This window comes from Theobroma cacao, chromosome 9 (assembly GCF_000208745.1).
Source record: "Theobroma cacao cultivar B97-61/B2 chromosome 9, Criollo_cocoa_genome_V2, whole genome shotgun sequence".
NCBI lineage: Eukaryota > Viridiplantae > Streptophyta > Magnoliopsida > Malvales > Malvaceae > Theobroma > Theobroma cacao.
In genome coordinates this window covers 36,535,218-36,558,638 of record NC_030858.1, presented here as the reverse complement: position 1 = coordinate 36,558,638, position 23,421 = coordinate 36,535,218, and the positions used below count along the sequence as shown (strand labels likewise).

At 36.7% G+C, this 23,421-nt stretch overlaps 6 protein-coding genes and 2 non-coding genes across 8 annotated transcripts; 4 read left to right on the top strand and 4 right to left on the bottom strand.

The window, feature by feature from the left end:
• On the top strand, positions 3,618 to 6,262 carry LOC18590735 (cytochrome P450 714C2). The gene is made up of 5 exons (XM_007016430.2): positions 3,618 to 3,993; positions 4,435 to 4,661; positions 4,806 to 5,053; positions 5,173 to 5,524; positions 5,612 to 6,262. Exons 1-5 carry the CDS (start codon positions 3,714 to 3,716, stop codon positions 6,035 to 6,037), a joined length of 1,533 nt encoding a protein of 510 aa, XP_007016492.2. The 5' UTR covers positions 3,618 to 3,713; the 3' UTR covers positions 6,038 to 6,262.
• LOC18590734 lies at positions 6,492 to 7,443 on the top strand. The gene has a single exon (XM_007016429.2). The coding sequence runs from the start codon at positions 6,762 to 6,764 to the stop codon at positions 7,119 to 7,121; it is 360 nt and encodes a 119-aa protein (XP_007016491.2). The 5' UTR covers positions 6,492 to 6,761; the 3' UTR covers positions 7,122 to 7,443.
• TRNAC-GCA lies at positions 7,611 to 7,682 on the top strand. The gene has a single exon. It is a non-coding gene; the product is annotated as a tRNA-Cys (tRNA).
• TRNAV-AAC lies at positions 8,192 to 8,265 on the bottom strand. Its single transcript has one exon. It is a non-coding gene; the product is annotated as a tRNA-Val (tRNA).
• Positions 8,352 to 10,953, top strand: LOC18590733 (THO complex subunit 4A). Its single transcript, XM_018127995.1, has 5 exons — positions 8,352 to 8,726; positions 8,841 to 8,987; positions 9,327 to 9,395; positions 9,485 to 9,666; positions 10,350 to 10,953. The coding sequence occupies exons 1-5, from the start codon at positions 8,565 to 8,567 to the stop codon at positions 10,513 to 10,515; spliced, it is 726 nt and encodes a 241-aa protein (XP_017983484.1). The 5' UTR covers positions 8,352 to 8,564; the 3' UTR covers positions 10,516 to 10,953.
• Positions 13,586 to 17,493, bottom strand: LOC18590732. Its single transcript, XM_018126462.1, has 11 exons — positions 17,026 to 17,493; positions 16,664 to 16,748; positions 16,254 to 16,450; positions 15,354 to 15,436; positions 15,129 to 15,174; positions 14,977 to 15,033; positions 14,729 to 14,783; positions 14,537 to 14,637; positions 14,342 to 14,405; positions 14,132 to 14,265; positions 13,586 to 13,916 (listed from the first exon to the last, which is right to left on the bottom strand). The coding sequence occupies exons 1-11, from the start codon at positions 17,110 to 17,112 to the stop codon at positions 13,749 to 13,751; spliced, it is 1,077 nt and encodes a 358-aa protein (XP_017981951.1). The 5' UTR covers positions 17,113 to 17,493; the 3' UTR covers positions 13,586 to 13,748.
• Positions 18,056 to 21,958, bottom strand: LOC18590731 (ACT domain-containing protein ACR9). The gene is made up of 6 exons (XM_007016423.2): positions 21,469 to 21,958; positions 21,024 to 21,242; positions 20,806 to 20,911; positions 19,812 to 20,163; positions 18,967 to 19,251; positions 18,056 to 18,635 (listed from the first exon to the last, which is right to left on the bottom strand). The coding sequence occupies exons 1-6, from the start codon at positions 21,620 to 21,622 to the stop codon at positions 18,489 to 18,491; spliced, it is 1,263 nt and encodes a 420-aa protein (XP_007016485.1). The 5' UTR covers positions 21,623 to 21,958; the 3' UTR covers positions 18,056 to 18,488.
• Positions 22,692 to 23,277, bottom strand: LOC18590730 (histone H4). Its single transcript, XM_007016421.2, has one exon. The coding sequence runs from the start codon at positions 23,187 to 23,189 to the stop codon at positions 22,878 to 22,880; it is 312 nt and encodes a 103-aa protein (XP_007016483.1). The 5' UTR covers positions 23,190 to 23,277; the 3' UTR covers positions 22,692 to 22,877.

Genomic DNA, 23,421 nt, shown 5'->3' with positions numbered 1-23,421 from the left:
GACAAGGGACTAGGATGGCCTGGAGATGGACTTCCTAACTTTGAGTTTCATAAGAGTAGGATGGATAGAAGTCGTTACTACCTTTGCTGATTCAAAACTGTTTGCTTCGAAAGCTCTACATTTGGAGGACACCATTCAGGCATGTCATCATCATCATCAAAGATATTCTTCTGTGGTGCAACCATGGTAGTGATAATAGGTGAAAAGGTTGTGCTTTTTTTGGTGGTCTGTTTTGGTTCTAAAATTGGTAACACTGGGGTCTGATCATGTTCATAAACTTTCTTTCGTGGAGGCAAGTTTAGAATAGTGTCGAATGAAAACTCAGGAAGACGGATATTTTCTGCTCGTCTTTTATTTGGAGAAGGTAGTGACTGTATAGTTGAAGTCAATGGCAATGCCCCAACAATTTTCTTTAATCCTTCAACCAGAACTTTCTTGTGAAATTCTGCAGTATCTAAAACCTTATTCTTGGAGTTTGAGATGTATCACACACAGTCCCAAAATCAAATTCTAGAAGATCATCATCATCAACAGCAGGAATGTGCTCTTTTGTTATAACTGATGGCAGAGACAAGACAGGATTTTGAAGTCCCAAACTAGATTTAGGTTTCTCTGATTCTGAGTTAGCTATAAGAGACATTTCCCTTTGAGAAGACTACCCCTTGGGTCCCAAGTGATAGACAGAGTCAGAACACGAAGATGTTTGAAGTCCTTCCTATGGTCTCAATGCTTGTATTAAATTACTTTAAAGTTAAATTTCAAAATCCCTGCACCCTTATCTACAAACAATTTAATATATATATTTTCATCCTCTCGTGCTGCTCTTGCGTATTCTGCTACGTATGAGGGAAAGGGGCAGGTTTGTTTTGGCCAAAATTGGCTTCAACTACTGCGATGTTTATGTTGGTTTTGTTTTTAAAACAAACCTAATTAATATCGAGATAATAGTTAATGTGGTTTTGTATCTATGGTTTCTATTTACAGATAAAAAAGAAAATGATGAAAGTAGAGATCATAAAGAATACAAAATATCTAAAAATGAACAATAAACTTAAGATTATATGCACTTGCAGTGAACAAACGGGGGAAATTGTGTGAATTTGGTGTATGGACTGAACATGGATGACGATGGAAAACTGAATTTCAAAAACGACTCGTAGATGTATGTCACAATCAAACAGATCGCATGAAGAACAAGCAATGTGGAAATATTTTTCTTAAAATATTTTTAAAAATTAATAATTACAGCTCATACTAACAATGTGTAAATATATAAAAATTTTGATCTTCTGTCTACAGTCATTTGTTGATGGGGAGTTTGGTTGCTGTGAGACATGGATAGGAAAGTTTATCTTGATGTGGTATGAATATGCTGTAAGTATTTTGTCACGGCACCACTGATTGTAAATTACCAGAAGGTAGTTCTTTTGTAAAGCTCTCTTTCTTAATGAAATTACTTTCCAAAAAAAGAAGAAAGTAATTGGCTTAGGATTTTTCTACCATCAAACCGAATGAATTTGAAATTAAATCTAGGTCGATTCGGACAAGGTGTGAACATGGATTTTGATATTACAACGGATAGTGGTTTGGATATTTTAACTGAGATAATAATGGTTGAAATTACTATCAAGTTTAGGGTTTTAAGTTTAGGGTTTAGTGGGTTTAGTGAGATAATAATATTGTAACTGAGATAATAATAGTGGTCTGCATTATTAAAATGGATAAAATATCTTTATTTTTTAAGTTTTGATTGAAATTAGTTACAATAGGTTTTGAAATGGACATTTCGCTTCAAGAATACAAATATCTTTAACAGAAATGATGAAAAAATTAAAATATTTTTTTTATTAATTTAAAAAACGATTATTATATATTTTTTTTAAAAAAAGAGGAACACTCGCTCAAAAAGAAAGGGAGAGCACCAATCGTGCTCACCATTTGGGAAGCACCGGTGCTCCCTTTTGAGAAGTTTTTTTTTTAATTAATAAAAAATAATAAAATTATATAATAGTAATTATAAAAATTAATTAAAGATAAAATTATTTTTTTATCTTTATCTCGTTAGCAAGTTGACGAAAATACTAATAGTTGGATCTATGTGTCTAACAAAAAATATTTTTTTAAGATAAAGTGTCAATTTGAAAACTAATGAACTTTCATATAATTTCGATCAAAACTTAGAAATAATGATATTTTACCCTATTAAAATTTATATAAGTGGATAACTTTGGACATGTCTTGTTTAGGATTGGCCTTGCACAAGTATGGATTTTTGAGAATTTAATTTACTCTTTTAATCTTCTCGAACATCTTTACATTCGGAGTTAATATATTTAGGGTTTATTTTATTTTATTGTATTAATGTATTTTATCTTTTTCTTATTATTTGTACTAATAAGTCCAAAGTAATTTACTTGGGTATTTATAAACAAAATTTCTTATTCATTAAATATATTTATATTTTTGATAAAATTAATTACCAAATAATTTATAACAAATAATATTTTAATGAGAATCTAACTAATAATATCCCAACTTAATATTTTTTTCGCAACATCTAAAGTCTTTTATCTCAAATTCCCCATTAAACTGGTTTTTTTAATATATCAATGTACACGTGCTTATACTTAATCTAATATAGGTAATATTTTAATATGCTGCTGCATGCTATAATATATATTTTTATTTTTATGGAAAAATTGAAATATTGAATACATAAAACCATTTCCCACGTGTTTTTCCATTTTTGTACTTCTCTCATTTTAGATGCCTATCACGAGAGAGAGTGAATCTAATCAATTATTTTATTGACTTTCCTATAATACTCAGTAAGTGGAATTTCAAAATGCCTCTACCTTTATCTACTTCTCAAGTTAGGCCTGCACATGCTGCTGCATATAAGGAAGGGGGTAGACGGGGCAGGTTTGGTTTGACTAATTGGTTAAACTATTCTATTCTGTTTATGCTAAGATTTTTAAGTAAAATTGTATTTAATATCGAGATAGTATTTAAAGTGATTCATTACTTATCACCTAAATTCACTGAATTTTTTTTTATTATAAACTTAAAGATTACAAAGAACATAAAATATTTACAAACAAATAATAAACTCGAAACAAACCTAATTTTGTAATGTTTAAGCTCATGAAATACTTTTTGTTTTATGTAACTTAGTATATCCACACTCTTATTTACATCTTTACAATTATGTGAAATTTTCACTGAAAATTCATCTCCAACATAGAAATTATATAAAAATTACAGAGCCTTTACCCATAATTCTTATTCATTAAAAACTCTTATTATTATGTATATTTACATTTTAAATAAACTTAATCACCAAATAATTGACAAGTAATAAAGTTTTCCTGGAATCTAAATTGATTTCCAATTAAAATTTGGGTCCATTATCTAAGAACTTGAAGTAATGAAGAGTGCTTAAGCCAGTGTTGCCCTTGTCCTATCTAAGAACTTGAAGAAAAAGTGTGGTTAATTATTGTATCTAAGAACTTGAAACGTGGAGAATGCTTTGACCATAAAGACATTTCCCACGTGTTTCCATGCTTTTATCAGTTCTTTGATGGAATTCAGAAAGTGTCTTTTTTTTTTGTCCAACTTTTAACTATCAAATTAAACAAGCGCAAGTGGTCGGCTTGCAAAGCTCGTCATCCATACAAAATGTTGTAAGCATTGAAAGCCAAGCTACCAGCCCGATGGATTTCTACAACATTGCGACCTTTTTTTCTGTCTTGGGGATTTGTAGCTTTCTTGTCTATCTCTTTCATGTTCTCTGGCTCAATGGAGAAAGTCGTCGGGTGATTCTCAGGAGGCAAGGGATCGCAGGTCCCTTACCTTCTTTCCTCTTAGGGAACATTCCTCAAATGAAGCAGATGCTTCCTTTATCTCCCAATCAATCCAATCATGAAAACATGAAGGGACATCATAGTCTAATGCACCTGTTCCCTTATTTTAAGCAGTGGACTAAACAATACGGTATGAGTCAACTAGACCTTGTATCTTTATCATCTTATATGACAATTGTTAAAAAAAATCTTAAGGATTTAGCATCTGAGATTAAAAGTTCCTAGAAACCACGATATTTAAATTGTAGATGATGTCAAGCTGATCTTTAAATGTCATTAATGCATTGATCACAGGTTATTTTGGATTGTTATTATTGTGATTGTTATTACTGCTGTTTGCTGCGGCTACCGCAGTTGTTCATCCTCATCGTTTTCTTTTTTTGATTGCTACTGTTGCAGTTGTTTTTGTTGTTGTGTGCCTATTATCACAACTTCGCAGTGCTATCATGGTGCTTTGAGCGATCTGTGATACGAAATGCTCCTAATCCTCTTGTCCTTGGTTTTATTCTGTTATTTTTTAAGCAAGTGCTTTGTTAACTTGACAAACATGATTTTGGCATTGTCTTCAAAGGGCAATCGTTCTTATTTGCACTTGGGAGGTCACAGTTCCTATACGTAGCTGATAACAATTTTGTAAGAGAAATAAACTGCTTCACATCGTTGGATATGGGGAAACCTGCTTACCTACAAAAAGATCGAGGAGCTTTGCTAGGCAAGGGCCTTATCACAACAAATGGCGCTGTTTGGTCCCATCAGAGGAAGAGTATTGCACCCCATCTTTTTGTGGACAAGGTCAAGGTACATGTCAAAGTGGTGAAAAATTAAACTTCTGAGAGGTTTAGACGATATTGTTATCTAGGATGTTTATTCTCCTAGTTGGGGATAAGAAGTCTCTTCCAGGTACATATTTTGGAGATAATTCTATGAAACTTCTGCTTCTAGGACAAGCTGAAGCTCATGGTGGAGTCTGGCGAGGCACTGGTGAATTCATGGGGGAATATAATCGAAGCTAATGGAGGGATCGCAGACATCAGAGTTGATGATTATGTGAGAAGGTACACCTCATATATCATTTCAAATGTGGTGTTCGGGGATGAATGGGAGACGGGCATGGAAATGTTTCCAAAATCTCTATCTCTTATTAAAGCGATGTGCTCACCAACAATACTTAGTGGTGTCCCTTTCTACAGGTATGTTCTTCCTCACTATATTTTTGTTTCACCTTGGCGTATATTTGCTGCTTCTATAGCAAATTGAGGTGAAACATCTCTTTCAATGCTCAAACTGGTTCTCCTTTTTCCAATATCAGATATCTTCCCACTGAAAAGAGCAGAGAGATTTGGAGGCTTACGAAGGAGATTCATTCAACAATTATGGGCATCGTAAAGAAGCACACCGAGTCTGCTTCTAAAGATCTGTTGCAAGTGATCATTGAAGGTTCCAAGAATGGTGATCTTGGGCCATCCACACCTGATCAGTTCATAGTAGACAACTGCAAGGACATTTGCATCCCTGCCTCTGAAGTTACTGCTGTAACCGCCATATGGGGTCTAATGTTGTTGGCTTCACATCCTGAATGGCAAACTCGTATACGTGTTGAGGTTTTAGAAGTGTGCAAGGATGGCATCCTAAATTTCGATATGCTTCACAAGATGAAAGCAGTATGTAATTAGAGAGTTAGTGATCAATTACCATAAAAAATATTAAATGTTCCAACTTCTAACCAAAATTTCATTCACTTTGTGCAGTTAAGAATGGTGATTTTAGAGGTTTTGCGACTGTACCCTGTAACGGCATTTGTTTCAAGGCAGGCCTTGCAAAACCTGAAGCTTGGTCATATCGAAATCCCAAAAGGGGTTAATATTTGGTTGTGGTTGCTAGAATTGCACTTTGATCCTAAATTTTGGGGACCTGATGCAGAAAAGTTCAATCCTGAGAGGTTTGCTCATGGCATTTCTAGAGCTTGCAGATCCTCTCAAGCTTACATACCTTTTGGTGTAGGGGCTCGAGTTTGTCCTGGACAGAGCCTTGCCATGGCAGAACTTCAGGTGTTGTTCGCTATCATCCTGTCTAACTTCAGTGTCACCATCTCTCCCAGCTATCGTCACTCACCTCAATATGCTCTGCTGATAGAGCCTGAATTTGGAGTAAATCTCCTTGTTCAAAAGATATGATTAGTGCTGTTCCTATCAAAGATATTGATAAATAACTATACCACTAGAATAAGTTAATGATTATGGCAAGGATAAATGATTGTCACAGTTGCTCAAAAGTGGGGCGCATTGTACCTATCTTTTGGTTTTAAACCACAAGTGAAGCAATGCTTGATTATGATTGAAAAGCAGACTATAATGCAGCACTTTCTTGTTAATTAGAATTTCTGATCTAGATATTTTTTATGACTTAAAACTACTTGTGCTAGACTCAAAATAATCTACGATCAGACTCTTAAATTTTAGCTTGTTAAAGTTGCATTATATCTATTCTAGTTAATTAGAATTTGCACTTTCTTGTTAATTAGAATTTCTGATCTAGATATTTCTTAACGGGTTGTTAAAGTTGCATTATATCTATTCTAGTTAGGCTCACGACCAGTTTTTGTAGGAGGTTTGGCATCTAATCAAATTCCAAAGCAGCCAGTCCACATAGTCAGAGCCCCCCCAATAAGCAAGCCAAATAAATAAAGGATCAAACCATAACTGGAGGACCAAGTCTTGGTCGTTTCACCTTGTGACAAGAAGTTAGTTAAACGTGCTACCATGCCCCTTTATTTCGTCTTAAAAACTGCAACAGCAAAATAAATCCGTTGATCAAGAACCAGAATCATCATCATCTCATCACGTTCTCCTACTACAATCATCAGGACATTCAAAATTCTTTTGATCGCCAAATAGCATCATGTTCTTTCCTTATCTCAACTCAATATTCCGGCAAGTCATGGAACGGTGGCCTCAATTACTCCGTGCTCTAACATGGACAGTTCTATTGACTTTAATGGTAAGCTTGGCATCGTTTCCTCCAGAGATGGCCTTTGCATCAGCAGTATCTCCATCATCATCGTTCTCGCAGTCCTGTCAGGCTGAAGGGCTTGTCAGGATTCCTTTAGACTTTCCGACGGTAAAAGTGTGCTTGCCTGCTCATATGGTGAAGAGGTCCAAGGCGGATTTCTTTGTGCCTACCGTCTTTGCAGGTCTTGTTGTCGCTGGTTCTGCTTGTGTGGTTCGATCTTTAGGATTGTGGGAGAGTGGGACAGGTTGATGATTTTGCTAATTCTCTTGCAAGTTTTTCTGTATCCTGCACAAATGTCCAAAATTCATATACTTAAGAAAGGATCAGTTGCTGTTCCTGTTCCTGGATCATATTTTGTTTCATTTGCTGAATCTTTCTCGAGTTCCCTAAATAATTTTCCAGAACATGGTGATTATCTTTTCGGTGGTGGTTTGAATTGAATGGTTATGTGCCATGTCATGGGATAATCACATCGAAAAGTTTTGTCTGATATTTGCAATGAATTAGGAGAAATGACTTGAGGTGTAATCATTTCATAACAACGAGATCCCCATATATCTGGAAATTTGGACGCATGAATTGCCAAGAACAGAGGAAAACATTTGGTTTTTCTTATTACGTTGCATCATCCGTCAAAATCTTTCGTTTACAAAAAAGTCAGGATGCAGGACGCATAGTTTGGACTTCCTTCTTTATAATTTGTGTTAACTAAGAAAAGTTAAGACCACCCTCCAACATGGGTCCATAGCTCAGTGGTAGAGCATTTGACTGCAGATCAAGAGGTCACCGGTTCGAACCCGGTTGGGCCCTTTCAAAACTTTTTAAATCAGTTATTTTCCTAGGTAGCCAAAAATAAATAAATTTCTACAGGCATTAGGAATATGTGAGCACTGTCCTAACTCTTAATTGCGGATGGCAGTGACACTTTCGCTCCTAGTACAAGCCAGAAACCACTTTGCTTGCACATATAAGAGTACGGAAGGCCCAATTTCACATTTTTCTTTTGGTTACCATCGACTTCACAAATTCAGCATTGCTCCTATATAATTAAACTGATATGGTTTTCAAGCTTTAAGGTAAAAATCCAAATTTCAAGTTTTAAGCTTAAAGGAATGGTTGCTTCTTTACAGCCTGGTTAGCATCAAATTCAGCATTGCTCTTATGTAATTAAACTGATATGGTTTTCAAGCTTTAAGTTAAAAATCCAAATTCAAGTTTTAAGCTTAAAATGGAATCCGGAAAAAAGTGAAAAAGCAAATGGCTTAAAACGGAATCGGAAAAAGTAAAAATGCAAAAGAGAAAACAGATTCTTAAGCAATTGGCGTCGCCCGGACTCGAACCGGAGACCTTCAGTGTGTTAGACTGACGTGATAACCAACTACACCACGACACCTTGACGCCTTCTTACAAAAAAAACATTAGTATAATTAGAAGAGAAGATAAATGTAACCCCACCCCGTGAATATACGTTTTAGTTATTGACTCCAGTCCTTGTCGACTCCTGCATTGTTTTTGGTCATACAAATCTCTTTTTCAGTTCTGAACTTCTTAGCTTTGGCGGAAACCCTATCTCTCCTCCTTCGATCTCTCTTTTTTTCTCCTCCTCCTTCTCAAATTTCTCTCTCTCTTTCTTCATTTATTTTTCTAGTGTTTTTTTTTCTTTATTCTATTTAAAGAAGATTAAGAATAAAAATGTCAAGTGCTTTAGAGATGTCGCTAGACGACCTCATCAAGCGAAGCCGTAAGTCCGGATCCGGAAACTCCCGCGGTCGAGGCCGTGGATCCGGGCCGGGACCCGCCCGCCGCTTTCCTAATCGCGGAGCAAACCGGTCGGGGCCGTATACCGCAGCTAAAGTAAGTAGCTAGCTGTTTAGATCTGATTATATTTTTCTGTGTTATTTATTATTAGATTTTTTTTTCTTTTTCATTCCGATTCGAATTTTTTTATCAACTATTTCGTTTGTTTAGGCGCCGGAGACGACGTGGCAGCACGATATGTATTCAGATAAGGGAGCGGCGTTCCAGGGACAAGCAGGTCGGGCCTCCGCAATCGAAACCGGAACGAAGCTCTACATCTCAAATTTAGATTATGGTGTTTCCAACGATGACATCAAGGTTTTAATTTTTAAAAACATTTCTGCTAATTTCTTATTGATTTTAATAGAAGATTTCTTTTCTGTTTTGATTTCTTGTTGCTTTAATGATGATATTGATTTGAATTTTTTGTTTTCCATAAACTTATATTTGTGATTCCTCAGGCTTATCTCTTTGGTTTTGATTTTTGCATAGAGTTAAAAACTGTTCAATTATTCATTTTACTGGAGATTAGTTCGGTGAAGAAAAAGTCTAGCGATGCTTAGCAATTCTTCCAAAAATTTTCCATTAAGATTAATGTTTTGTCGTTGTTATACTTATTTTGGCATATTTTTCTAATGTTTATGTGCCTGTATGCAGGAGTTATTTGCTGAGGTTGGTGACCTGAAACGATTTACGATCCATTATGATAGGAGTGGGAGATCGAAGGTATCTAATCGAGTTTGGCATAAACTGGTCCTTCTGATGAATTCTTTATATCATGCTGTAGTTTAGAACAAAAAATCTCTTCTTCTTAGGGAACAGCAGAAGTTGTCTTCTCTCGGCGAACGGATGCTATGGCTGCTGTCAAGAGATACAACAATGTTCAGCTTGATGGGAAGCCGATGAAAATCGAGATCGTGGGAACAAATGTTGCTACTCCTGGTGCACCTTCAGCTGGCAATGGCGCCTTTGGAAATTCAAATGGAGCCCCTAGAGGGTATGCTTTATTACATATTTGCATGCCCCCATGGTTTTTTCAGATGTTTAAATTCTAGTATATGTTATGTTGAAGCTTTTGCATTTAGGTTGTGATGCTGAAATTTTCTAAAAGCTGCATTACATTTTCATTGAGTTGTTAATCGAATATTAATTCTTGGCAGAAATTTCTCTTTTATATTTGAAAATTCTAGTTTTTGGTTCACAAAAGTCTTATAGCTGGAGAAAATGATGGAATTGTTTGACTTCGAGGGTCATTTCTGAAATTTATTAACCATGTGCTGTGAGAACATATTGCCTGAAATATGTTCTCTGAAATAATAGCACAGTCAAGTAAACGTCACCTTGTATTTATTTGTTATGTGTGTTTCCAAGTGAATATTGTTTGTTGTGTCTATGTAATCTCACAATTATTTTCAATGATTTTGACATATGTTATCACATTTTTATTCGCACTGGGTGTTCGGTTGTATAAATTTTTTGTCTTTACTTGTGCTGCATGCAACAGTTCATACTTGTAAGTGCTTGTTAACATTCCTGTTTAACCAGCTGGTACTATATCAATATTTATAATAGTGAATCTGTGTGGGATATCTGTTCCATATCAGTCTTTTCTCTTATTAGTCAATGATTGCTGGCTACTGATAGACTTGATTTATCTAATCGTGTTATGTTATTTCTCAGTGGTCATGGCAGGGGTGGAGGCTTTGGCAAGCAACGTGGTGGTGGCGGAGGCCGTGGCTTTGGAAGAGGCCGTGGACGGGGAAAGGGCCGTGGAGAAAAGGTTTCCGCAGAAGATCTTGATGCTGAGCTAGAGAAGTATCATTCTGAAGCAATGCAGACAAACTGAAGCATTTCTCATGTTCTATTGATTGGTTTTAAGTCTTTTCTACTGTGGACATTATGTGCTTGATCAGCGACTATTTTGTGTATCTCTACGAAAATCATACTCTTTAGAGGAACTACTCATGGAGAAAACTGTTAGAATCTTGATTTATGGAGTTTGGGCTTTTACTGTTCATTGTTCCTTTGACTTGGGTATAAAGAATGTGGGTTAGTGGACAGCTTTCATTTTGTAATCTGCAATTATGCTTTTGGTTTCATTGAAACTCTCATCCCACAAGACGGGAACGAAAGTGGAAACTGTTTCTCGGTTTTCCATATGCAAAAAAAACTTTGGCTGCATGCTGTGGGAGGAGTAATCTTGCCGTTGCCCAGAGCTGCATTGCCGTTTGGTTGCTCCTGCATTGTGAAACCAGGGAGACTGCAAGCGAGGTAGATTCTTTTATGTTCTTTCTCTTTGGATTCTTTTTAGCTGCTTAGATTTTTCTGCTTTGTGTTGTTGATGATGCAGTTGGTTTTCCTGTTTAAGCTTTTAGGCATGTTAAGTTACTTCACTCTCTTATATTATTGAGGGAATATATTTTTCCCCATTATATGTCATGGCTGCTGATGTAGCTTATTGTAGTCAATTATTGTAGAATCTCACTGCTTCAGTTCAACCAGTTGATTTCTTGGTGGACAAATATTGTTGAAAGCATAGTACAATTGGCATATAGGAGCTTGTTGTGGAGCCTTTTTTCAAGTTGAAACGGTTATAGGAATCTGTCAAATAGTTTGCACTTTCTTCAGATTCCGTAGAAAGTGACTGAAGTCTCAGCGTATACCTGCTTTTCTTTTTTGGGGTCAGCTGGAATGTGCGGCCTTGCTCGTAAGCTCTTTGCTTGCTAAGGCATTGGTTCAGTGCAATATGCTGCTTAACCCCGAAAAGTGGTTTTGAAAAAAAGCTCTGGCTATCAGTTGTGGTTTGAAATTGTGGTGGAGGAAGTCAAAGATTATGAATGGTGTGAAAACCATTAGTGAGTAGTTAGGGCATATGAATGTACTTGGTCAACTGCTGAGATTGAAAATGGTGGGAACCTACATGATGTTATGTGACTATGTGAGCTGCTATGCTATTGCTTGGAGCAAATGGCTTTAATTCAACATGAAGCATCCCTACTTTTTCTCTGATTCAACTTTAGGAAAGTGAATATTAGGGTAAGAGAACAACAAAATGCAATGATTTTTATTTGCTGTAGTACGGGTTCTTTTCATGGTTGCCATCTCCTTATGAGTAATAGCTTTGGATGTTAGCCCCAACATTTGGGCTTGAAGTTGGTGAGGGCTGGTTTCCTATTTGCGGCTGACTTGCCTAGTTCCTGACCTGTTGCTCCATGTTACTCTTAATTGATTTCAGGTCTCTATGATTATTGAATGCTAATCATTATAGTTTACATGGATCAAGAATTCGCTTTTTGACCAATTTATAAATCCATCTTATCCATGAGGTAATATCTGGAGGAATGTTTGTTTACTCTTGGAGTCAATTTAAGTGGATGGACTTTAAACATTGGTGAAGGATGTGGTCGGATTTGGATGTTTTCTGCAACGGTGGTCTGGGATCTCTTTGATTTGCATTTACCCCTTTGGCATATTACAGATTGTGGTTTCTTCTGGTTGGTGATGAGTCTTTCAATCTAGCTTCTCCGGGTCAGATCAAGTATGTTAATTATGCCCGTAAATCTCCATTGAGCATATGATGGGATGTTAAACTGACTCTTTATGCTATATCTTTTGTCTATTTTTTTTTTTTCCAATTTTCATGTTTGTTATCAAGGTGATTCAATTTATTTTCCTCTGGTAACATATGCTGCAAACATTTCTGCATCTCCAATTTATTCTCTATTGGAAATTTATTTTGAAGCATATCTTTTTTTGACTATTTTAGAACTTGTATTGAACTGAAATTTGTTGGAAATAATTCTAAATTTGTCTACTTTTTGAGTGGTTGCGTGAGCAAGTTATTTTGGTTGTATTAGCCTGACTGGAAGTGAGTATATTATCTTGACCGGTCCTCTACTTCAAATGAATCGTGCCTTCAAATTTCTTATCAGGTTTCCGCATTATGGAAAAAGCTATTTATATGGGTTTCAGAGGCTTAGTTAAAGGCGTGCATGGTCTGGTTTGTGTCTTGCCGAGCTGACCCCTTAGATAGATAAAACTGAGCCTGACCCGGCCCACCAATCTGCCCAACGAATGTTATTAAATAAATTGAATCTTATATAACTAAAAATAACTAGGGCCATATCGGGTATATGCTTTATATCTTTGGAAGCTGGTCTTTATTGGGCCTTGTTAGCGGACGTCAACAGATGGTATGGACCTCTAGACATGGGCTAGTTATTATATTGGACAGAACCTAGGCCTGCTAAGGTTTGTCCATGCTCTTAGATACGTCTAGATTTAGCCTTTGCCTGCGAAAGGTCGGCCCATGACTTTTGGTAGTCTGGGCCGTTAATAGGTCCATGACTTAAAATAGTTCGGCCCATGTATGTCTATATATTGAGCTAGGCTCTATATTTATCTGGGCCTGCCGAGGTCTGCCCTGGACTTGAGGTACTCTGGCCCATGGATTTGGGCATGGCTCTAACATTTGAGAGCTAAGTCCAGGCCTGCCTTTCTGTCCTATACTTAAGGTTGTCTGGCCCATTGTAGGTATGGTCTTGGGCAAAGTCTGGCCCTGCCAAGCTCTGCCCATGACAGATGGTAGTCTAGCGCATGCATACCTCAAAGGTTGGGCCGGCCGATTTTTATGTCTTGGGCTCAAGAATTCCGATTTTGGCCAACACCAAAACAGGCAGATGTACTTGTGCTGGAAACTTGGCCTTTGGGCAGCAGGATTATGGGCTTGAGCATATAAGCTGGCCCTCGAATCGATCTAAACTCCTTTCCCTAATTTACCAATGCTTACGAGAACAGCATTCTTTACCTTCTATACCTGGCGATCAGCAGAGAGCTGGTCGGACCACTGGTGCCTTATGCATATTAATTGTAACCAAACAAAGTGGTTCTCTACTTCTAGTTTCTTGTCAAAGAAATAATCAAAACGGATGCTGCACTTCATAATGTCAACACGTACATCACCTCTCATAAAAGAAAAACACAAGGTTACAAAAGAACATATATAATACACGCAATCATACAAATTTAAAGTTCAACGCATAGTTTATTGCACCGATCTTTGAATTTTTGGCTTGATGGTTAGGCCCTTTTTGGCAGCTTCCCCCAACTAGAAAAGATCAACCTCAACAAGGAACAGAGCACAGCTTTTATGCAAGACACTATAAAGTTCCAACATGAAGATGGCCAATACCATGGATATAATAGTCTAAAGAACAAACTTATAAGATGCCGAGGGTAACGCCCAACCTGCGAAACAATAATGATCAAAACCAAAAACACTAATGAAACTATTTTTAATTAAAAACTTATAAAGATCCAACTGATGCATCCTGCAGATGACTAACTATTTAGGGTAACTAAGTTCATAACATCTAATGAGCAGATTATAGAACCCAAGTGCAACATGAGTTTTCTTTCAAAAAGAATTCTCACTGGAAAGAGCAATTCAAAAGGTTACTCACAGGAAAAAGCAAATCTAAGGCATCCCAAGCTGCATGACGGACAGCCCTTGTAGGATACATTGGACCACCAGGAGAGGTAAAGCTATACAAACTGGTCTTCAACCTCGTACTTGTGGCCATTCTCAGTTCCATGCCTGCAGGATTTAAACATTATGGTCAATTTCGAGCAGTTGCATACAACCTAACCCTAGAAGAAGTTGATAATAGTACCCTGGAGAACCTTTATCTGCGAAAGATAATGCAGTAGGACTGGCTCCACCTTTAACTTTTGAAGCTGGCCAATGGAAAATTTCCCAAATGTGAATGCATCAATTGTTGCAAAGGCTTTTCTTTAAGGTGGTAACTATAAACAATAAACAAGAACAGAAAAATTTATACTATCTAATCATGGAAAAATATATTTACCTGGTCTGCTAGTTCAATAACAAGTATATCTGCTGGTCCACCAATCAGGAAAGCATTTGGAAATGCAGGGCACTGCTTGAAGAAGCTTTCAAGTTTTTCAACTGCATAGATTAGCTCATCATAAAAGGAATATCCATATATGAACATTGTTGTTCCAAATCAAGGTTCCAAAGGAGAAAAAAAAAATCTAACCTGAGTTATAAAAGAATATGAACCTTGAAAGTAAAAGGTACAGATCTCGCTGGGCCTGAAAATTAGAATTTGCCAAATCAGTATTCAAAATATAAATGGCAGTAAGGAAACTTGATGACAAACGGTAACTATACAAATATCCTGAACTTGACATGATATTCTTTCAGATATTATAGCGAGAGCAGGATTACACATGGTAGATAATACGTCAGCACGCAAAACTCAACATAACAAAAAAAATATCTCACCTGTACTGGAATTTTATTTAACCTTGTGGGCTCCAATGCAACTTCCTCAAGGAGGTACTGAGTCCATAGAAGAAGAAAAGTGCAGATAAATAATAAAAGCAAGCATGCATTTCGAATGGTGATAATGTGTGTTTAGATCTTTTATGATTTACCTGAAATAAAGACTGGAAACGCCTTGTATTTGATTGGATATCAATCCTGCAAACAAGCACAACATTAACTGGAGTTATAAGACATTATGAGGCATTAAGTTTTGACACTTCTTTCAACAAGCATGACCAGCATAATAGCAATATGATAAAGCTATTGGCATTTGGAACCTCACAAAACTGCCACTCAAGCACTACCAATTTGTATTTAATGAATAGTATTAATACCAGAAAACATTTGTTGCACCCTGAACAAGCGCAGATGAATAACGAAGTAGTACATCAGCATTATCCAGTTGGACTTCAAATAACTGCAGGCAAAATACAAAGCATCTACTATTCAATGTAAAAGGACTTCATGGAAAAAGAATTGAAAAGATCATTCACTGATTAAAACCGCATTTTGTCCAGTCTCTAATGCAACAACATATCTTAATTAGAATATCCAGTAGGAGCAAATATTATCTACTTCTGAGCACTATTGGAAATGAGAATATAACAAGATTCCACAACTAGGTCTTCTATGGATGGTCATTTTGAATTTGATCCAGAGATCTCATGATAACTGCACTACTTCTATATTACTACTAATATTAGAAATGCATCAAATCCCAATGGCACTTAGAGACTGTAACCAGGAATTATGTCTACGAAGTAGGGAATAAAATAAATAAAACAATAAGAACCATGTATATGTTAATGTAGATTTTTCAAAGCAAAGAAAATGTGTTTTGCAACTAGTCACATTTGCTTTTTCTTTGTTATTTTATCTAGTTGGAACACTCTAAATTACTACCTGGCAGAACCATCAACCATTTTCTCAGTTGATAGCACCAACAATAAACAGCAGCAACAGCCAAAGAAATGATATTCACATTAAACTACTATCATAAATATTCAGTGAGCAATCAGGTTGAAATCAAAAAAGCTAAGCACAACTCCGTATACTTATGCCTTGGTTACAAATGATTCATATGAAAATTATATCAAACTTGAAAACATTGGTTTTATCTAGAGAAAAACTCATTAAAATGAATATTACTACTGCAGCACCAAAAAAGCTCCAAAGAGTAATTTCATAATGAAACAGCAAAAGAACTACTATGAACCAATCATGAGCTTGCTCACCCATTTATGGAATAAAAGGGCAAAATTTTGGGATGCAAATGATTGGCTCCATAGCTGGACAATCAAATCAAGGATAGGCTTTCCACTTTCCGGCTCTTGAACATAATAATCAGCAAGCACATCGTAAAAACATAGACGGCCATTAATACCGTACTCTGCAGGAGATATTGCATCTTCTTCTCTACTCAGTATTATATCTGTTTCCAATTTCAATATATAAATAATATGAGAAATTCTCAAAATCTTCTATAACTGACAATTGAATTTGAACCATGAGTAAATTACAGTATTTAATCCCTATAATCAATTAAAATGACACTACAACTTAAACATTTACTATTTTAAACTTAATTTAATGTAATTTTTTTTAGTGAAAGAAAAAAAACAGAGTTGACGAAGTCTTAGCTAACCTTTGGCTCGATCATCCACTTCCAAAGCTATATCGGCGAATAATTGTTGTAATAAGTTGCGTCTCTGAGATGAAGACGCTAATGCCTGTAACAAATTTGAATATACATCAGATCAAAAAGCTCTAACAGAAAATTAAGCAAAAACTAATCGGAAAAAATGCTTTTATTACTATTTAATCAATATATTAACGGAAATAATAAATTACTTTCCAGACGCTAGCCAATCATTACCTAAAATGTCAAACTTACAACTTAACGATAAAATAATGCAAAGATTGATTGGAAAAAAAAATAAAACTGAAAATCGTTCTGCTTTTCCTTCGGTTTTCTCGAGAAACAAACAGAGAGGTGAGAAAACGTACCCGCTGAAGCTTTTTCTCGATTTCTTGTGTGAGCGCGTTGAGATAAGCGGAGCTTCGAGGTCTTGAAGAAGCTTCTTGTTGCTGCATTTTTATGTTAAGATCTCAAAAGGAGAAGAATAGAAAGAAAATCTATCATTTGAGAGAAAGGAATATGAATTTGATCCAAACAAAGAGCAATCGAACAAAAGAAATTTCGTTTATGTTCTATTCTCTCCAAATAAAAGCTTTCTCGTTAATGGATGGCAGTAGCCGTTTTGACCTTTTACCGACAGCGTAAAAGGCCGTGGACTTATATCCAATAAGAATAATTAAACGGTGTTAAATTAATTAATTAATTAATTGTTTAATAAAGACAAGGGAAAGGAAGCGAAGGGTGATCTGGCGTGGAAGAGAAGCAACAGCGTGGGGAGTGGAAGGGAGAGCCTTTACTCATTAAAGAAGACGAAAAAGGGCGAGCAGGCAAAGGGGAAATGGTGACAAGGATTTTTGATGTCGTGGTGGTATGGTGCGTTTTGTCATTTTCCACGTGTCTGTTTTCATTCTTGGAGGTGGAGGGATGAATCTGGATAAGCAATAGAAGGAAATTATACCGTCACCCGCGTGGGAGATTGCAAAGCCATTGGTATAAACTCATTTCGGGCCACGTGTGTTTCTGATTATACGATCAACATATAAAGTAATTATTACTAATAATTTCTCAATCAGAGATCAGACTGTCCTTACAAACATTCCTATCAGTTAGAACAATTCATCAATGACGTCACTGTTTATTTTGCTCTTGCAAAAAGATTATGATCCTTGATAGACTGAATTGGTCCAAAAAAAAAGAGATTAAAGCATTTTGTTACGTTTGAGCTTTGAATTGCAGAACTGAAGGTGACGGACTTTTCGCGTTACATGCCTGCTAAAATTGACAGTTTTTTGTCAACTCGACCGACTGGTTTAAGATAAGTGTTTAGGATTTAATGCCATCCTAATGCTGTGATACCTTCTAACTTAGCAGTGAATCAAAGTTTAAAAAAAAAAGCAATTAAAAAGAAGATATAAGGCTTTTATTAATGTTTATTCATTCTTAAAACAAATTCATACAAGCTAATACAATCTGATTTCCCTACAAATTTACAGCTGAAAATGCAGCGTGGCATAAGAAGAGCAAACAATGGCAACCCTTTCTCCGACAAATCCATCCTTAGTTTGGTAAACCAAGAACGGACTGGATGAACATGCTCTACATCAGATTGGCAAGTCTTGGACATTCTTCTCTACAACAGATAACGAGCAATCATAATTGAACTGGCATATGCTCAACGTAGGTTGTTAAAGGAGGGATTCTTTGAGAATACAAGCCAAATGCATAAAGATATAATGGGGAATCAGTGCATTGCACCCAAGACTGAAAGCAGGAGAAAGAGCATTAAGTGAGGGTGGGACTAACATTCCAGCTACAAGGAAGATGACTCCACTCACCAACCCATCAGCATTCTTCTAACTCTATCTACAATCTGATTTCTAGCTACCATACTTGATAACAGGAATCTGCAGTTCTCGTCCAAAAGAAATCTGTAGACTTCCCATTCACGATCTGAACTTGAGTGTCTTCCAATTTCAGCCTAAAAACCAAGAAAGCAAATGGTTACAAGTAGTTTAAACAATGATTTGGCAACTCTCTAGGAAAAAGAGATTCAACAAGAACGTTTGCTGATTTGACTGGGCTGAATGAACCAATAACCTTCTTGCCATAAAATCTTTAGCTCAAAATAGCCAAACATGCGACCATAGTGGTATTAAACAATGGAAATACATATTCAGTCTTCTAGTTTGAACTACCAGGCATTGCATCATTGTTCTCTTTCCATTATGTTATATCAAAGCAAGTTCACAAAAGTTACAATCTGTTGATGGTTTTTAAATCACTTTTCTTTTAATGCAATGATTTCTTACCGAGAATATGCAAATCCCCAGACCCTTTAGAGCCAGTGTAACATCATAGAAAACCCGCGGTCTTCCCTTTCCAGATAATTCAACTGGATTAGCAACCAGAAGCTCAGTATCTGGGCCCCGGTTTGAAATGATGACACGCAATGGGTGAAGCATTTCCACCTTCAGACGAGAGCATAATCCATTTTGCTTATCAGGACCAACAATCTTTTTCCCATCCTTCTGCAGAATAAATACGTCGATATCACGATAGCCATTGAAAGTGGGTGAGAACCGACCATAAGCTATCTGGGAAAAAAGAAACAAATAGCATCTATCACCCCAGTGGAAATTTAAGTAAAAGCCAAAGCAGAGGGAGGGGGAGAGGATACATTAAATCAATCAACTAGACACCAAAGTCATTTCAACCGTGAGCACTATCATTCAGCAATAGGTAATCCTGTGGCTCAGGATAACAAGCCGATGGAGAACCTTGGAAACCAGCTCTTTGATAACACCACTCACCATGACTATGGTTCAATAGGGTCCCAAAACTTTATGGCCCCTAGGCCTAATCTAAGGAAAGGGTTAGAATTACCAGCTATCAACCCTGGTAGTCACATTTTGTGAACAGACAAAATAAATTTGTGTTGTTTATTTCATAGGGCAATGAAAAATTCTAAGGACAATTACTAAACCTCAATCATGTCATTTTGAAAAATATAAACTTGGTAGCGAGACATCTTCAACCTAATAGATGCGGGGACTATGCAGCATAATTAAACAGGCACACTATTATACCATACAACAGAAACTAATTTTATAAGGTACTTGTCAAACATCAAAAATTTTAGCAGGACATACAATACCTTGATATTGCAGTCTTTCAAAGTTCTCAATACATCGTAGAAAAGACCTTTGTGATCAACACAATGTAATTGGAGCAATGTATGAGCTGGGCTCAATGAATTGTCTACCACTACATTTGCTTTCTTCAATTTTGTCATATCTGGGCTAAGAGCTTGTGAACGAGTCTCCTTGTCTGATAGTTCAGAACGAAATAACTCTTCTACTACAGCAGGAGAAAGAGACAAGATACCATGATGGCATTCATACTCAGGACCAGCCAACTTGAGTTCACAACTGATACAAGATTCACCCAACACAGCATTTAATTGCTTGTATGTGTCATCTTGTCGTTCTTTTGTGTGTAAAAGCTCCCTGAAACAATGTTGCATACATAACTGAGATCAATAACCGAACCTTTTAATACTTTATTCCTTGATTGATTGGTTATTATCAATACAATTATTCAATTGCCATAACTGATTGAGAAATTCTAGACCCCCAAATCTACAAATAACAGCGCAAAAATCACTATGTACCATGTTATTTTCACTTTTCAACGAAGTGACATTCTCCATTACCCGTAAGCAAAGGCACTAATACAGGCATCAAGAAGAACAGGTGTTTTTGGCATCTAGTTTTGGTTTTCCATGACAGATAAGGTCTTTGAGAAACTAAAACACAAAAACAAACTATGCAGAAAACAAATAAAAATATAAGAAAAGAAACAAGATGATCAAAGGCAAATAAAACCACAAACTACATGACATGACATGAATTTCACTTTCACTACAAGTGGACCACATGATAAGTGGTCCAAAATTAAATAACTTCTGAATAACATTTAACTGCTAGAGCCTAGATGCGTCAACCTTCTGAATAGAAACAAAGAACTAAAATTTCTCATTAATAATACCAAAAAAAAAAAAAAAACCTCCATAAGCAACAGAATACTGTTCATTGGAAAATATTTCTCAAAAGGAAAAGTATTGCACACATCTCAAAATGAAACCTCACATGTTATCTGTTATAAAGAAGAGGTCAAGAACTCTGCCATCAGGGGTCGTCGTGACTTTCACCTTTTGAATTGTTAGCTCGAGCTCGCAGAGAACCTGTGTAACATCTAAAGCAAAGTTTCCAACTCCATTAGAACTGACCGTGCATATTGCACACATACACCCGTGGCACACCAAATTCACATTCAATTAAGGAACATTAATTGGAATCACAATTACCATGTAACAATTCTTTCCGATCAAGGCAAAAGAACTTCAACAAGTAAACCGGAGAAGCCGCAGAGTGTGAAGTTTGATCATTCAAGTAAAATGTCACCGAACAAGAGGGACATATGGACTGAAGGCGGTTCTTCAAACTTGGCCACCTTACAAAAATTGAGCTCGAATGAGGAACCACCCAAAATACCATATAGCACCAAATTCCATCCGTTGAAACATCTACAACCAAAATTGTCTACCATTAAAACATAGCTAATCTAAAAAACTCCAGGTTTCCATTTACGTCAAAGAAAAGTTCTAGAACTTAATTAACTAAAAAGAATTCCTAATTTTAAACAATGCAAATCTAATCATAAATCATATTATTTAAACAGAAAAAACACTAATTGCAGTAAAAATAAAAAGAGGTGGAAAGCAATTATGCAAGAGGGAGCTAAGAATTCACCTCCTTTGGTGATGTAAAGACCGAAATCAAGAATTATACGGCAAATATCGCATCCGAGGCCATGCTTATCAGGACAATTAACAGTGATTACGTGAGGCTCTCCTGGCTTCTTTCCTTTCTGGATCAAAACGACGTCGTCGCTCGGCACTCCCATACCGTCAACGGGAAACCACCGCTGAAAATGCCAGAGCTCGATTTGCTCAGCTCAAGTGTACCTTCTCGTCGAAACGTGCAGATATCAGGAGGTGAGTTTTTGCCTTTTTTTTTATTTTTTGTCTCTTCTACCAAAATCTGGAAACAAAAAGTGTTTTCCTTTTTCTATTTTTCCAGGAAGGGAGGATAATAAAAGTAGGGAAGGCAGTGAAGGAGTTCACTTTGTTGGTCCTATCGGAGAGACCACCTCCACGTCAGCAAAACAGTGGGTGCCATATGACACGTGGCGAGGTAGTGGTGGTTAACAGAGTGTCTAACAGATGTCACTACCGGCAGCAGCTACTGTTTTTGTTGTCTTCAAGTGATATGTTATTGTCACGGGTTACTACGGTAAAGGTAACCAATTTTGACAAGGAAAATTTTGAGACATCAAAGGCAGAAAGGTGATCCAAATTGAATGCTATTATCAGCTATATATCTAGCTTCCGACCAGTCGCTAGATATTGTGTTGGCAACATCATATACTGCAACTCGATTCCGGATAATAGAAAGCTGTGGGGAAAATTAGTATAGGTTAATACTGTAATTATGTCCTTATATCAAGGACGTGGATTTTAACCTTTGGATGAAGCGAAGTGATGTTCCAATAAGCACCACAATTTCTGCAAAGAGCTTGCTTGAATGACTGTACCTTCTCGCTATGGGGCAAGATTCCTAGTTCCCCTTTTTCCCTTTATCGTGAAAAGAAAGATCTAGAGCCAGCCCAAGGGGAATGCTACCATCACAAGAAGGAATTGGATCAAAGAATTATTTATGCACAATACCGCGAATTTAATTGCACGTTCATAATAATCCAATATTTTATATACTGATTAATTTTCAATACAAAAGTTTTAAGACAGGCAGCGCCGCTTGCAGGATGGTCGATTGGCTGATTACGACCAAGCACGATGGTCGGGACCATCATATGACTTGCCCGCTCCATAACTAGGATGTATTAAACTATAGTATAAAGATAAATCGTGTTATTTAATTTGATGTAAAACCAATTACCTGGAAACAGTGAAAGATTAAAAATGGAAAAGCGCGCAAAGGCTTGATGAAGGAAATCCATCGCCCATATTCAAGATTACAGATTACAAGAACATCAACAAGGGAACTGAAACAATCACATAAAGGCAAGATCTATAGCCAAGATGTACAATTGACAAACTTAATAATGCCAAAGCTAAATCTATACTAAAGAGTACAGAATCTTAACCACCAAAGCCATAGAGAGTCCTGCCCTGCCTCTTCAATGCGTAAACAACATCCATGGCAGTAACAGTCTTCCTTCTTGCGTGCTCAGTGTATGTCACAGCATCGCGAATCACGTTCTCCAAGAAAATCTTCAAGACTCCTCTGGTTTCTTCATAGATCAAGCCGCTGATCCTCTTCACACCTCCTCTACGAGCCAGACGGCGAATGGCGGGCTTAGTGATTCCCTGGATGTTATCCCTCAAAACCTTCCTATGCCTCTTGGCTCCTCCCTTTCCAAGCCCCTTACCTCCCTTTCCTCTTCCCGACATTTTCTTCGAAACCTTTTGGGTTTTTTGGTAGACCTATCGAAATGATGAATGAGATTACAGAAGAGCTGTGAATGGTAAGGCGATTAAAAATGTTTGGCGGGGGGCTAATTTGAATCGTACGATTATAATTTTATCGACGGCTGAAAATATCGATCCGCGTGAAAAAGGCTGAGTTATATAAACCGTTGATAGAGTGCCAAATCGATAGTTGTTAAGCGTGCAATGTAAGTGC

Excerpts from the sequence above, each read along its gene's own strand:
- LOC18590731 (XM_007016423.2), bottom strand. The coding sequence starts at position 21,622 with ATGGGAGTGCCGAGCGACGACGTCGTTTTGATCCAGAAAGGAAAGAAG. Across the intron at positions 20,164-20,805 it reads TTCTTTATAACAGATAACAT|GGAGCTTTTACACACAAAAG; the intron begins GTGAGGTTTCAT and ends ACATTGTTTCAG. Across the intron at positions 18,636-18,966 it reads TGGGGATTTGCATATTCTCG|GCTGAAATTGGAAGACACTC; the intron begins GTAAGAAATCAT and ends CTTGGTTTTTAG.
- LOC18590730 (XM_007016421.2), bottom strand. The coding sequence starts at position 23,189 with ATGTCGGGAAGAGGAAAGGGAGGTAAGGGGCTTGGAAAGGGAGGAGCC.
- LOC18590732 (XM_018126462.1), bottom strand. The coding sequence starts at position 17,112 with ATGCAGCAACAAGAAGCTTCTTCAAGACCTCGAAGCTCCGCTTATCTC. Across the intron at positions 15,437-16,253 it reads CCCTTTTATTCCATAAATGG|TTATTTGAAGTCCAACTGGA; the intron begins GTGAGCAAGCTC and ends TTTTGCCTGCAG. Across the intron at positions 15,175-15,353 it reads GGTGCAACAAATGTTTTCTG|GATTGATATCCAATCAAATA; the intron begins GTATTAATACTA and ends GCTTGTTTGCAG.
- LOC18590735 (XM_007016430.2), top strand. The coding sequence starts at position 3,714 with ATGGATTTCTACAACATTGCGACCTTTTTTTCTGTCTTGGGGATTTGT. Across the intron at positions 3,994-4,434 it reads GCAGTGGACTAAACAATACG|GGCAATCGTTCTTATTTGCA; the intron begins GTATGAGTCAAC and ends TTGTCTTCAAAG. Across the intron at positions 5,054-5,172 it reads AGTGGTGTCCCTTTCTACAG|ATATCTTCCCACTGAAAAGA; the intron begins GTATGTTCTTCC and ends TTCCAATATCAG.
- LOC18590734 (XM_007016429.2), top strand. The coding sequence starts at position 6,762 with ATGTTCTTTCCTTATCTCAACTCAATATTCCGGCAAGTCATGGAACGG.
- LOC18590733 (XM_018127995.1), top strand. The coding sequence starts at position 8,565 with ATGTCAAGTGCTTTAGAGATGTCGCTAGACGACCTCATCAAGCGAAGC. Across the intron at positions 8,988-9,326 it reads TTTCCAACGATGACATCAAG|GAGTTATTTGCTGAGGTTGG; the intron begins GTTTTAATTTTT and ends GCCTGTATGCAG. Across the intron at positions 9,667-10,349 it reads TCAAATGGAGCCCCTAGAGG|TGGTCATGGCAGGGGTGGAG; the intron begins GTATGCTTTATT and ends GTTATTTCTCAG.